Here is a 14047-nt window from a genome sequence, read left to right on the forward strand (position 1 = left end):
GAGTTGAGAGTCTTCGTGAACCCACTGATGCAGCACAACACACACAATAATAATAATAATAATAATAATAATAATAGGTGTATTAATGCATCACTAAAACATGCAAGAGAAACTTTCTTTGCAGACATCATCAGTAAAAATATTAACAAAACTTAAGCTTTATTTGTCACAGTTGACAGGCTCACAAACTCTCCAATGACGCTACCGCCTGAATTTCAGTCTAATGCCGCCTGCGACCAGTTTGCCATCTTTGTTGAAGAGAAAATAAAATACAAATTAGAAGTTTAATCTGCACCCGCCTGGTTGTGACGTTAAGGGTTAAGGTGAAGCAGAGAGCGAACAGTGAGCAAGCCTGTTACCGCCTAGCAGGGCGGTACCAGAGGCGTTACAGAGGGCCCTGGTACCGTCCTGGTACCAGGGTTATAACCAATACGCATGAGCCTCTACCACAAAAAACACGAACATTAAATCGGAAAAGGGAAACTCCTCCTGCAGGGGGGAGAATAAGGTTTAAAAGCATCTGTTCTGGGTCAGTTTTTCATCTGATGCTCTCGGATCAACTCTCTCTCACTCTTTTTGTGTGGAGCTGAAAATACTTGTTGCTCATTGGAATCGCCGGCTTGCTATGGACAGAAACAGAGGAAAAGTCTGTCGGTCTGAACCGCTAAACTTTGAGCGGAATTTTCTGAGATTCTTCTTCGGCTTTTCGTTCAGACTTTGTTTCAGCTACGTCCGCTCCGACAGCCTTGTATTTACCTTACAGATTTCCCGCGTCATGCGGAGCAGAAGCGGCCAGAGGCTCTCTGGGATGTTTGACCTGGTGATACAGGTCAACATGACCGCAGGTCAGAGGAGGACAGAGTGAACACCTCCTACAGAGAAAGCACAGCTTGATAGCGCAAACTGACAGATTTTAATATCGGTGAACAAAGAGCAACATTTCATCAATTCGGAAAGATTTTCCTCTAAACTCCAAACAGAAAAGTTGACAGACGCCTCCTTTTAGTTGACCCTGCTTCAGAACCGATGTTGACCTCTGTGGCCTGGTCTGTCATCGGTCTGTGAGTTCAGCTTCAGACACGAGCTGTCGATTTGATCAGACGAAGACCGAAATGCGTGTCGATCAAAGAAACGCAGGATGATCACAGAGCTGATGCAGAGTCCTGATCTGATTGGAAACATCAGTATTCTGCTCCGTGAATTCTGACCGCTAGAGAAACCTCCGTGAAATGAAATGATAAACTTTTTAATAAACTGCTCTGATGGAAGAATAAACATTTATTTGTCCTTTCCTCGCATAAAAGGTGACATGCGTCTCCTTCCTGTTGCAGTTCAGGTAGGCAGGTTTAGACGAGCTGCGGCTCAGCGCTGCCGTGGAGCAATCTGATTGGCTGTGGAAGCAGTGCGCTGTGCCTGAGGCTTCACTCTACCACCACTGTAGAGCTGGACTACCCAGATCTGCTCTACTCGTTGTAAGAGTTGAGAGTCTTCGTGAACCCACTGATGCAGCACAACACACACAATAATAATAATAATAATAGGTGTATTAATGCATCACTAAAACATGCAAGAGAAACTTTCTTTGCAAACATCATCAGTAAAAACATTAACAAAACTTAAGCTTTATTTGTCACAGTTGACAGGCTCACAAACTCTCCAATGACACTACCGCCTGAATTTCAGTCTAATGCCGCCTGCGACCAGTTTGCCATCTTTGTTGAAGAGAAAATAAAATAAATATTAGAAGTTTAATCTGCACATCCACACTGCTAAACCCAAACATAACAAATGCAGAAAAAAAGGACCCAGTTTCAACTACTCAATTATAAAACCTTAGAAGAAATTATAGGTAAATTAAGCTCAAGTTCCTGCTGTCTGGATGTTTTACCCACACATTTCTTTAACAAAGTCCTGTCATTTCTAATGATCTGATCCAAATAGTAAACTCATCAGGCGTTTTCCCCCAGGCTTTGAAAACAGCAGTTATCAAACCACTGATAAAAAGAACAATCTGGACAAATCACTACTGCGGAATTACAGGCCGACCTCTGACCTCTGATTCATCATCAAAGTTATTCAAAAAACTGTTTAAACATTTAAATAGCTTCCTAGCTATAACCAACTGCTTTGTTTAAGTCCTGGACTTTATGCATCATGCCAGAATAAAAACCATTTTATTTTAACATGATTCTAACATTTTTTTCCAAATTTAACCTCAAACGTGCAAAACACACTAAATTCCACACTGCAAATATTTATTAAACAAAAAGGAAGCCTGAATGTAAATTCAGTGTTTCATATAAACAAGTAGAAGTCCAGATTTAGATTTTTTCCCCATTCAAAATTCCTATTGGTCTCATTTTCAATCATCCTATTACAGATTCACTGATTTATGTTTTTCTAAAATCATTCAGTTACATATACAAACAGGTCCGTTACGGCGCGGCGCGATTTGAAGAGTTTGACTCGTCAAGCACGTCCAACACGTCTGACAAATAGGCTGGCAACGGAAAACAACGGCTGGAGTGATTCTGACGCTTCTGACGCGCCTTCGACGCTACTCCACATAGACTTTGAATGTAAACCAGACGCTCAAAACGCGTTTCGTGGGAAAGCATCTTCATGCGTCTGCATTCAATGTGCAGACGTTCAAACTTGAAGCATCAGGCGCGTTTTTGATGCGTGTCATGCGTGTGATGTGAACGCATCATTTGACTAGAGCAATAACAAAAAATCTCAAACACATTTATATTTCTTATGGCTGCCATGTAGAAACTAAACAGCTCATTTACCAAAACTGTAATCAATGTTATTTTACAAATTAATCATTTTCATGTTTAAATCTTTGATGCAGACGTGTTTTGTGGTGCTACTGTCACCTTTATTGTAAACAAAAATCATGTTAACTGCCTACATGGTGAAAAGTAGATGACCACTAAAGGTGGTGTGACGATTTTGATTATCATGAACCCATGAATTGGCCCACATTCTTAAATATACAACATTTCCAATTTCTAACAGCAGTGAGACGCCATTAGAGGCTTTCTGAGCACCAGCAGGCTGAGACGTATATGATGTACAGATTTGTTCTCCGTTCTTGATCAACACAGCAGATGTAGGATTAGGAGAACCATGTCCATATATGTGGAACTCAAAGTGATAAACTCCTCTTACTGGTGCAGTGAACAGTCCTGTGAAGAATCATTATCAGAATTATAAACATTTTCTTAACTTTTATAACAAATTTACCACATTTTAGTTATATGATTGTAAACATAAATGTAAAATATAAGGAGTAAATTGCAGCACCTGTGTCTGGGTTGTAGGCATTCCCAATATTAGTAACAACACGTTTGAAAATCAGAGTTATATCGGTGTTGAACGGTCCAATGGTTCTATAATCCGATGCCAACAAAGAGACAGAGAAAGCCAGGCGTTTGACTGAGAGACAGACAGATATGAGACATCAGACAAATGTTGTTATACAGGAAGGAAAGTATTAAACATTAGTATATTTGCAAAAGTTAATATTGTTTAAACAAGCCAACTGACATGACAAGTCCAAGTAATCTACATGTGCCCAAAGAATTTAAAACAACTGTGTCCAATGGTTATTTTCTTTGGTATTTTGATAGGTAAAAGCCATAGACAGTCAAATGCTGCCAGACAGCACAGTTATTGCTTAGGTCCGGAAATTTATGATGCATGATAGTAGAGGCCAAAGTACAATTACTTCACATCCATAGCCACATCGTTGTGGTAGAAGTATTCAGTTAACAAAATGAACCCTGGAGATGGAGCTAATATTAATTTAATGCAGTGAGCCACAGCAAAAGAAAAAAAAGCAGAAAAACTGTTGAAGAGCAATTGTCTCGCTCTCTGTATCAGCTACCCTACACAGACCCGTTGCCATAGCAACTGACTGACAACAGTTCCACTAATGTATTAGGATTTAACACCAAAAACCACACAAAAATTTCCCACACAGAGAACAAAACATTCAGTCAGTCACAGTTTCAGTTCAGGCTTTATGCTTATTTTGTGATTATTATAATTTTTCTTCGATAATCACTTGAACACAGCAATGGTTAGCTAATTTAAACACCTGCTCTACTGATAATGTGTTGTGTTGGTGTGTGTTGGTCACCTTATCTGCTTTAACAGAACCAAAACACAATTTCTGCAGCAAGCCTACATGTTAAAGTTGTCAAAGTAAAGCTAGCAAACTGACCTATGTCAAGAAAACCCGAGATCATCCCATTTCCCCATGCTGGGGATTTCAGTTTAATAGTAACAATGAAGTCGCCTTTAAAGTTAATAACACAAGAAACATCTAGACCCAACAGTAGACTCAAACTTCAATACAATCAGTCAGGTTGTGTGTGTTGTTTTTGTCTCCTAGAAACTTTGCTTTATTTCTATTTCTTTTTTCTTTCTAATCATATGAAATCATAATCAGTCATGAAACAGGTACAGCAGGCTTCCTGAGAAAAGAGGAAGTAAGTTTCCAGCTTGCAGATTTATGAAAATAGTTGAGACTATTCCTTATTTCAAAGCATGAAAGTTTTAAAGAATGAAATCGAAACATTTTGAATAACTGGAGAAGACCCAAAATAAAATACTTATATTAATGTTGGTTTACTTGTAAGAATACTTACACTTACACTTACACTTGTGGGGATGTTTACAAGTAAAACAAGCAACTGTAACTTTGGTATCAAATAATTAGAAAAAAAAAAAGGCTTTAGTTTAGCTGGAACGCCAACATGCAGAAGCATTATCTGACGCGCTTCCCTCCACGCACCGCCCCAGGCCCAAGCAAAATTGCCAAGACTTGACAGGTCCGCTGTAATAAAAAGGTTGGGGACCACTGGGTTCAGGGATAGGCTGTAGAAAGTTAATCAAAGTCAACGTACAGACCCCACTTGACATGAAAACATAACTGTGTGTGTGTACTTGTCTAGCTATCTTATTTAGGACCATGTCTGGCATATTTAACCCTCTGAACCCAATGGGCGTTTTGGGGACCAAAGCCTGGTCCTAATATTGTGGTCCCACTTTTTTAGTTAGACTGTCCCCAGTACACCTACTACAGGAGATTAGGCCCCAATTTTAAGACTTTTTTCCATTTTAACAGTAAGATTTACGTTCAGATGTTTACGGAAGCTAGCAGTAAGTTAAAGTTAGGAGTTTCATGTTTATTTGTTTAATCTCAAGTGTGTTGCAATGACAATTTCCTTCAGAGTTCACAAACCTTCTCCGTTTCTCTTCACAGTCTCCACGTGGTTTTCACTGATGGTGGCCTTGATTGCAGCCAGTTCTGCTGCATGAGCTGAAATTAAAAAGTTACCAAAGACTTGATGTTAAATGAAACATTATGTGTCTGCAGTTTTTATATTTTCTTTCTTCCCTTACTGATGTCGTCACATGTCTAGAATTCATTGTACAGCTATAACAATAAGTTATAATAATTGATTGTTATCAAAGTCACTGATATGGACGTTAATGTTGCCATTAGAGTTTCCTTCAGAGTTCACAAACCTTCTCCTTGTATCTTCAGAGCCTCCACTTGGTTTCCAGTCATGTTGGCTTTGACTTTAACAGCAGCCAGTTCTGCTGCCTGAGCTGAAATGAAAAAGTTAACAAAGACTTGACATTAAATTAAACTTTATGTCGTTGCAGTAATTACTCTGAGGTCTTGCTTTGCTTCCTTACTGATGTTTTCTCATGTCTAAAATTTATTGTCTGGATTTAACAAAGCATTTGTTATAAAAATGAATCTTCTAAAATAATCATCAAGACATTATTAGAATGTGTTGAGTTACAGTCTGCTCATCTCATTATATGCATTTCCTCATAACATGTCCACTATTTTGCCAAAGTATTCACTCACCTGCCTTGACTCACATGTGAGCTTAAATAACATCCCAGTACTAATCTATAGGGTTCAATATGACAATGCTCCACCTTTAAAAGCTACAACAACTTCAACTCTTCTGGGAAGGATTGGGAGTGTTTATTGAGATTTTGGACAATTCTCCCAGAAGGGCATTTATGAGGTCACATACTGATGTTGGGCAAGAAGACCTGTCTCTCAGTCTCTGCTCTAATTCATCCCAAATATGATCTATGGGGTTGAAGTCAGGACTCTGTACAGGCCAGTCAAGTTCATCCACACCAGACTCTGCCTTTCATGTCTTTATGGACGTTGCTTTGCGCTCTGGTGCTCAGTCATGTTGGAAGAGGAAGGAGCCAGATCCAAACTGTTCCCACAAAGTTCAGAGCTTGGAATTGTCCAAAATGTCTTGGTGTGCTGAAGCATTCAGAGTTCCTTTCACTGGAACTAAGGGGCCAAACTCAGCTCCTGAAAAACAACCCCACCCCATGATCCACCCTCCACCAAACTTTATACTTGGCACAATGCAGTCAGATAAGTACGGTTGTCCCGGCAACCACCAAACCCAGACTCGTCCATCAGATTGCCAGATGGAGAAGCGAGATTCGTCACTCCAGAGAAGGCGCCTCCTGTGCTCTAGAGTCCACTTCATACCACTGCATCCGACGCTTTGCATTTCACTTGGTGATGTATGGCTTGGATGCAGCTGGTCACCATGGAAACCCATTCCATGAAGCTCTCTGCATACAGTTCTGGATCTAATCTAAAGGCCACATGAAGTTTGGAGGTCTGTAGTGATTGACTCTGCAGAATGTTGGTGACCTCTTCAGCATCCACTGACCGACCCGCTCCATCAGTGTACTTGGCCTACCACTAGGGGGCTGAGTTGCTGTCGTTCCAAACTCTTCCATTTTTTTTATAAATGGCTGACAGTTGACTGTGGAATATTTAGGAGTGAGGAAATTTCACCACTGGATTTGTTGCACATCCTATCACAGTTCCATGCTGGAATTCACTGAACTCCTGAGAGCCAAGCATTCTTTCACACATGTTTATAAAAACAGTCTTCATGCCGAGATGCTTCATTTTATCCACCTGTGGCCATGAAAGTGACTGGAGCACCTGATTCTGATCATTTGGATGGGTGAGAAAATGCTTTTGGTAATATATTGCTAATTTGCTAATAACAAACCCAAATAGACAGAACATGACAATCCTTACCTTTTGGATCCAGTTCTTGTCTCATGACAGGAAATGACCCATGAATTTAACCTTTTCACATATTAGTCATGATTTAGCTTCCACTTCAACAATCAATGAGTCACATTTATTCTGAAACCAGATTCTTAGTAGATGGCATAGAATAATGATAATAACGAACCTTCTCCTTCTCTCTTTAGAGCAACCACTTGGTTTTCAGTGTTGACTTTAACAGCAGCCAGTTCTGCTGCCTGAACTGAAAAGAAAAAATTACCAGACTTACAAAGAGACTTAGCATTAAATGAAACATTGTCTTTGCAGTTTTTCATTTTCTTTGTTTCCTTACTGATGTCTTCTCATGTCTAAAACATATTGTACAGATATCAACAAGCTAAAATAATTGATTGTTATCAAAACAATCAAAGGGCAAAAAGGAGAAATCTGCCAGTTATTAAAAATTATTTGGTGCCGAATGTGAAGCGGCCGGGATGAGGATCAGTGTCTCCAAATCAGAGGCCATGGCCTTGAGCCAGAAAAGGGTAGAGTGCCTTCTCTGGGTCGAGGTCGGGGGATGTCCTGCCCCAAGTGGAGGAGTTTAAGTATCTCAGGATCTTGATCACGAATCAGGAAAAAATGGAGCAAGAGATCGACAGACAGATTGACGCAGCGTCTGCAGTGAAGCTGCCGCTGTACCGGTGTGTCGTGGTGAAGAGAGAGCTGAGTCAAAAAGCAAAGCTCTCGATTTATCACTCGATTTATGTTCCTATCCTCATCTATGGTCATGAGCTTTGGGTCATGACCGAAAGAAGGAGCTCATGGATACAAGCGGCTGAAACGGGTTTTCTCCATAGGATGTCTGGGCTCTCCCTTAGAGATAGGGGGAGAAGCTCAGTAATCTGGGAGGGACTCAGAGTAGAGCCGCTGCTCCTTCACGTCGAGAGGAGCCAGTTGAGGTGGCTCGGGCATCTGGTCAGGATGCCTCCTGGACGCCTCCCTGGTGAGGTGTTCTGGACATGTCCCACCAGGAGGAGGCCCCGGGGAAGACCCAGGACATGCTGGAGGGACTATGTCTCTCGGCTGGCCTGGGAACACCTTGGGATTCCCTTGGAAAAGCTGGAACAAGTGGCTGGGCAGAGGGAAGTCTGGGCCTCCCGGATGGACGGACGGACGGACGGATGGATGATCAATTATTATTGTTTATGGATATCAATGTTGCCATTAGAGTTTCCTTGAGAGTTCACAAACCTTGTCCATCTCTCTTCAGAGCCTCCACTTGGTTTTCAGTGTTGACTTTAACAGCAGCCAGTTCTGCTGCCTGAGCTGAAATTAGAGAATTACCAAAGAGATGGAATCAATTCAAAGATTTTTCTTAGAGTAATTAATCTGAGGAAATGTTTAGTAGAATTAAAAACCTGAATTTGTTTGGAACAGAAATTTCTTCTTGCTTCTAAAACTGTTTACTGATATTTTCCATGATTTTTTGGGATATTAAAACAACACACCAAAATATTCAAGTCCTGAATAAATGTTCCTTTAAATCACAATGAAGTGTTAATCTGAGTTAGTATATCAGGTAAAACCTAAAAAAATCATTAAAGTTTGTGAATGTACTGGAACAAAAAAGTAAAAGTCATGGGGTAAAAATACTTCTGCAAAGCTCTGGAGAAAATATTTGTAGTAAAATTAAACTACATACCTTGGATCTGTTCCTGCAGGTCTTTTACTTGAAATTCCTGTGCTAAAGAAAAGAAAACACAAAAATTATATTTTAGTTGATTCTGTCATATATTCAAAATAATCTTTATTTAGAACTTTTGGTCTAATAAAATCAGTACCTTGGTATCGTTGGTTCAGGGATTGCAGCTCCATCATCTTCACTGATAATGATAATAAATAATTAAAACTCTGAACTGTAATGATTATTTCATCAATAATTGATTCAAACACTGTAACTCTCTGTAAACATACCTTCATTGTCTTTCTGTAGGTGCTGCACCTCCACCTTCAGTGCAGCACCTACCATTTTTTATTTACAATTCACTGGAAAACTACCACATGCAATGAAACTCGGAGCAGATCAGAAAAGAACTGATCCTGAATCTCAAAAATCCCTGTTGACTGGCTCCAAAGACGATTTTTGACTTTGCTTTGACCAAACTGTCGACCGACTCACACTGAGACATTTCCATTACCTGGACTGAGTTCAGTGTCTTAAACCAATGATTGCAAATCACCTTTATGTTACATGCTTGCTTAACATTTGTGTAACAGGTGCTACCACCAGGTGTTGCACCTTCCCTATGGCTTGAGCTTCCATTAAAGGAAAGCTGGCAGGGTTGTGGCCAAGTTTCAATTTCCTGTGTGTCTGAGCAACTGAGTGATGTTCCCATGTATCCTATTGTTTGGTGACTGTGGTAGAGATGGAGGAATACCGTTTTAATAATGTGCTGATGTGTTTTGTTGTTTTTAAAGTTGTAGTTTAGGGGATAGATAATGTTCCATATTTATTTGCTTAATCTCAAATGTGTTGCAATGACAAGTTTCCTTCAGAGTTCACAAACCTTCTCCATCTCTCTTCAGATTATCTCCCTGGTTTTCAGCGTTGGCTCTAATACCAGCCAGTTCTGCTGCCACAGCTGAAATGAGAGAATTACCAACGAGATGGAATCAATTCAAAGATTTTCTTTAGACTAATTAATCTGAGGAATTGCTCATTAGAATGAAAAATCTGCATTTGTTTGTAACAGAAATTTCTTCTTGCTACTAAAACTGTTTATAACCACAAATATTTTTCCATGATTTTATTAGGTCCAGAAGACAGATCAACAAAATGATGATTTTATAATTGATCCTGAATAAATGTTTCTGTAATTCACAATCAAGAGTTAGTCTGAGTTAGTTTATCAACTAAAACCTAAAAAAAAGCATTAAAATTTATGATTGCAATGTAATAAAATTTTAAAATAAAAAAGTCATGGGGTGTAAACACTTCTGTAAAACTCTGTTGAAAACATTTGTAGTAAAAATAAACTACATACCTTGGATCTGATCCTGCAGCGTTTTTACTTGAGTTTCTTGTACTAAAGAAAAATAAGCACAAATTATGTTTTAGTCGATTATGTGTCATATGTTAAAAAATAATCTTTATTTAGAAATTTGGACTGTAAAAAAATACTTGAAATTTCTGTTTTGGTAATTTAGTTTATTTTCTATGGTAATGTAGTGTTTTGGATTTTTACAGTCTAACTGTTGGTATTTTTTTCTATAAACTTTACAGTGTATTCCTGCAAAACGCTGTAGAAAATATTTGTAGTAAAACTAAACTACATACCTTGGTTCTGATCCTGCAGCTTTTGTACCAGAGTTTCTTGTACTAAAGAAAAATAAACACAAAAATAATGTTTTAACTTATGATCTGTCATTCATTTCAAATAATCTTTATTTAGAACTTTTGGTCTAATAAAATCAGTACCTTGGTATCGTTGGTTCAGGGATTGCAGCTCCGTCGTCTTCCCTGATAATGATAATAAATAATTAAAACTCTGATCTGTAATGATCATTTCATCAATAATTGATTCAAACACTGTAACTCTCTGTAAACATACCTTCATTGTCTTTCTCTAGGTGCTGCACCTCCACCTTCAGTGCAGCCACCAAGGCGGTCATCTCTCTCAGAACAGCATTGATGTCCTGTGTGCAGGTCTGCCGCTCAGTCGGAGGCTCTGCTTCTTCGCCTTCTCCCTCAGTTTGCCATACATGTGGCAAAATGTCAGACTGAACTTGCAGCTCAGCTGTAGAGACGGAGCAGACTAGCAGCAGCAACGGGAAAAACATTTTCATTTCCATCCTCAGTGTGTCTGGAGGTCCACTCTGCTGTTTGAGACTTAAACAGAAATAGAGTTTATTATTAATGATTAATTATTACCATACTATTATCATAAACAATATGATAAGACTTGATACGTTAGAGTTGACCTATAAAAATTACAATCTAGGAATATAAAGGATATTATAACTGGTTTGTAGGAACGTGATTCTGAATGTTTATTTTAAAAAAAAACTTCTTACAGTTCAAAGGTTTTAAATTCTCGTTTCAACTTGCAGAAAAATACATCTTAGATCTAATAATTCACAGGAAGCTAAACAAAAACAAAAGAAAGACCACGTATGAATAATTATATTTCTTATTAAATTCACATCAGCATGTCGAGGAAATGCTTTAAATTTGACAAGTGTCAGTAATTTACCATAAATGGTTTAGATGAGATTTTACTAAAAGGTTAAAGGTTAGAATCAGGTCATTTATCACAGTGGTCCCCAACCTTTTTATTACCGCGGACCGATCAAGACGTGGCAATTTTGCTTGCAGCCCCGGGTGGGTGCGGGGAGAGAAGCGCGTCAGATGATGCTTCTGCGTGTTGGTGTTCCAGCTAAAGCCTTTTTTTTTTTTTTTTTTGCCCCGACTTTCCATTTATGACAATCTTACAACGTCCTGCAGTGTGTGCTGTGTTACGTGGTGATGAACGTTGTCTTGGTCCTTTTATCGCAGCCTGTGGTTTGTTTGTTTTTTCGTGACTGGGAGCGAGAACTCAACCTGTTGAATGTGACAGGTAGCCAATCAGAAAGCGCGGTGACGTAAGAACGGAGAGGAACCCCAAACAGTTGACATGGCAACTGAGAGTCCGGTGGACTTCGGAGGTGATATGTGGAAATGTTTATTACTATATGTAAAGGTCATTTTTATATATGTCTATTATATGTGGTTATGTTTATTCAGTTAAAATATTAACTACGAATAAATATTAACTCACCTCCAAATCATAGAGCAGTAAATAGAGCTGCTGCTCCGCCATCTTTTATCAAACGCCTTTTCTTTTTGTTTCGTCTTTTATCGCTTAAAATGAGCCACAAACTATCTCTGCTGCTTCTACATCGTCATCCGTGTTTGATTATTCTAAATTCACGTTTGGTATGTTGGAGGTGTTACTGGATGTTCGTGAGTGGAATCGGTTCTGTGTTGTGTTGTGTTGCTCCTGCCGTGTGAACCGACCGAACCTGTTGGACTTTTATCGGCTCTGTGGTCACAGAGGTTTGGAAAATCGGCCCACATTCCTTAAATCGTGCCGTGTGAACCAGACCTAAAACTCACAAGCTCCTCTCCTCTCATCTCGTCTCTCCACTGCCATAACGCTCTCCGACTCTGGTCGCTATGGCAACGTTTACATATCCCTTCAAAATAAGATACAGATGCGCCACAAAAACGAACGTTTTACTTTCGTGAAATTTTTAACTCACGATAACAACTAATGGGAGCCCTGAGCTTGTTTCTCTGCAACCAGACGGTCCATCTGGGAGAGATGAGAGACAAAGACACCGGAAGTGTTGCTGATGCTCTGGGTTCTTGGTCTCTAGTGGAGAATCAGCTTGAAGCTTCATTGCCTCATTAACATCCGGTCATCATATCATGCAGAGCTTGGAATGTGGGAATCATCTACCGGGATAAATCCATCCTCCTGTCTCTTCTCTGGACCTTTTCCCCTTCGCAAAGAAACTTTCCAAAGAATCTGATCTGTTTCTTACTCAATGTTGGCGCGCAAGACGTAAGAGAAAAGGATTTTCAAAATAAAAGATCCCCCAGGCTCAAATAATACATAAAACGGAAATATTTAATTATTTCTTGCGGCTCGGGGGTTGGGGACCACGGTTTTAATCCATTTAAGATTTGACACAGTTAATGTAATAGACCGGAATTATACACACATTTGAAAGAAATCACTTATTACTGTTTCCACTATACATTTAATTTGAAAAATACAGAAACAATGTGGTTCAAATAGACAGTTTGCTCATTCAGTTTTCATAAAAGTTGTAAATGACACTTTAATTCAGATGATCTTGTTCAGCTTTTATGTTCTGATTAGACTTTAGCAAAAATAATTATTTTCTCAGCTACAGATACAGACATGTTACTTCTGGCTGCTGTAGAAACCAAACAGCAGGATGAACAAAACTGGGATCAACTTTATTTTACAAATGAATCATTTTCATAAGTTTTTGAAGACAGAAGTGTTTTATCATCCTCACAAATTGTAATAAAAAATCTTTTTAGATGCCTACATGGTGAAAAGTAAATGACCACTGAAGGTAGTTAGATGATTTGTAGTCTCATAAATCCATGAATTGGCCCACATTCGCAAAAATACAACATCTCCAATTTCTAACAGCAATGAGACGCCATTAGAAGCTTTCTGAGCACCAGCAGATTGATGCGTCCATGATGTACAGATGTGCTCTCTGTTCTTGAACAATGCAGCAGATGTAGGATTAGTAGTAGAACCATATCCATATATGTGGAACTCAAAGTGATAAACTCCTCTTACTAAAACAATGAAAAGTATCGACTGAGTCAGCACCAGCGCTTCACGCAGCCTTGTCGCTCATCGCACAGATGTGACAACATCGCCCTCTAGTGTTTGCGGTTCGAAATTACATCTGAACCGCTGAGCGCCTCGTTGTTCATTTAGGCGTCAGAAGCCGCGTCAACTTTCTACAATATGTGAATTATTACAACTTTATTTCAACCAAGGAAATTATCCCAAAAAGAATGAAAACAAAATTAGTTTAATACAAGAAAGATGATAAAAATGTAAAAAATTATTTTTACACAGTTGATTCTAATATTAAAGAATAAATTCCATGTATTTTTTTTGTTAAAATGTTCTCATTAGTTTGGATGAAACTAATGTGTGTGTGAGGGGAGGGGGAGGGTGGGGACGTGTGTGTGTGGGTGTGTGTGTGTGTGTGTGTGGGTGTGTGTGTGCGCGTGCTTGCATGCGAGTGTGTGTGTGTGTGGGGGGGGGGGGGGGGGGGGGGTTGCGTGTGTGTGTGTGTGTGTGTAGCAGTAGAGCCAGCGAGGAGGAGTCAGCGCGCCTCTACTGCGCACGCTCCAAC

General features: G+C 39.4%; 1 protein-coding gene across 1 annotated transcript; it reads right to left on the bottom strand.

Moving 5' to 3' along the window:
- Positions 1-1594: 1594 nt before the first annotated feature.
- On the bottom strand, positions 1595-10858 carry LOC116736215 (centrosomal protein of 290 kDa-like). The gene is made up of 13 exons (XM_032588560.1): positions 10702-10858; positions 10569-10610; positions 10428-10469; positions 10135-10176; positions 9658-9732; positions 8932-8973; positions 8793-8834; positions 8342-8416; positions 7278-7352; positions 5542-5625; positions 5255-5332; positions 3310-3441; positions 1595-3191 (listed from the first exon to the last, which is right to left on the bottom strand). The coding sequence occupies exons 1-13, from the start codon at positions 10760-10762 to the stop codon at positions 2911-2913; spliced, it is 1071 nt and encodes a 356-aa protein (XP_032444451.1). The 5' UTR covers positions 10763-10858; the 3' UTR covers positions 1595-2910.
- Between the last annotated feature and the right edge of the window lie 3189 nt (positions 10859-14047).

Source organism: Xiphophorus hellerii, chromosome 16, assembly GCF_003331165.1.
Source record: "Xiphophorus hellerii strain 12219 chromosome 16, Xiphophorus_hellerii-4.1, whole genome shotgun sequence".
Lineage (NCBI taxonomy): Eukaryota > Metazoa > Chordata > Actinopteri > Cyprinodontiformes > Poeciliidae > Xiphophorus > Xiphophorus hellerii.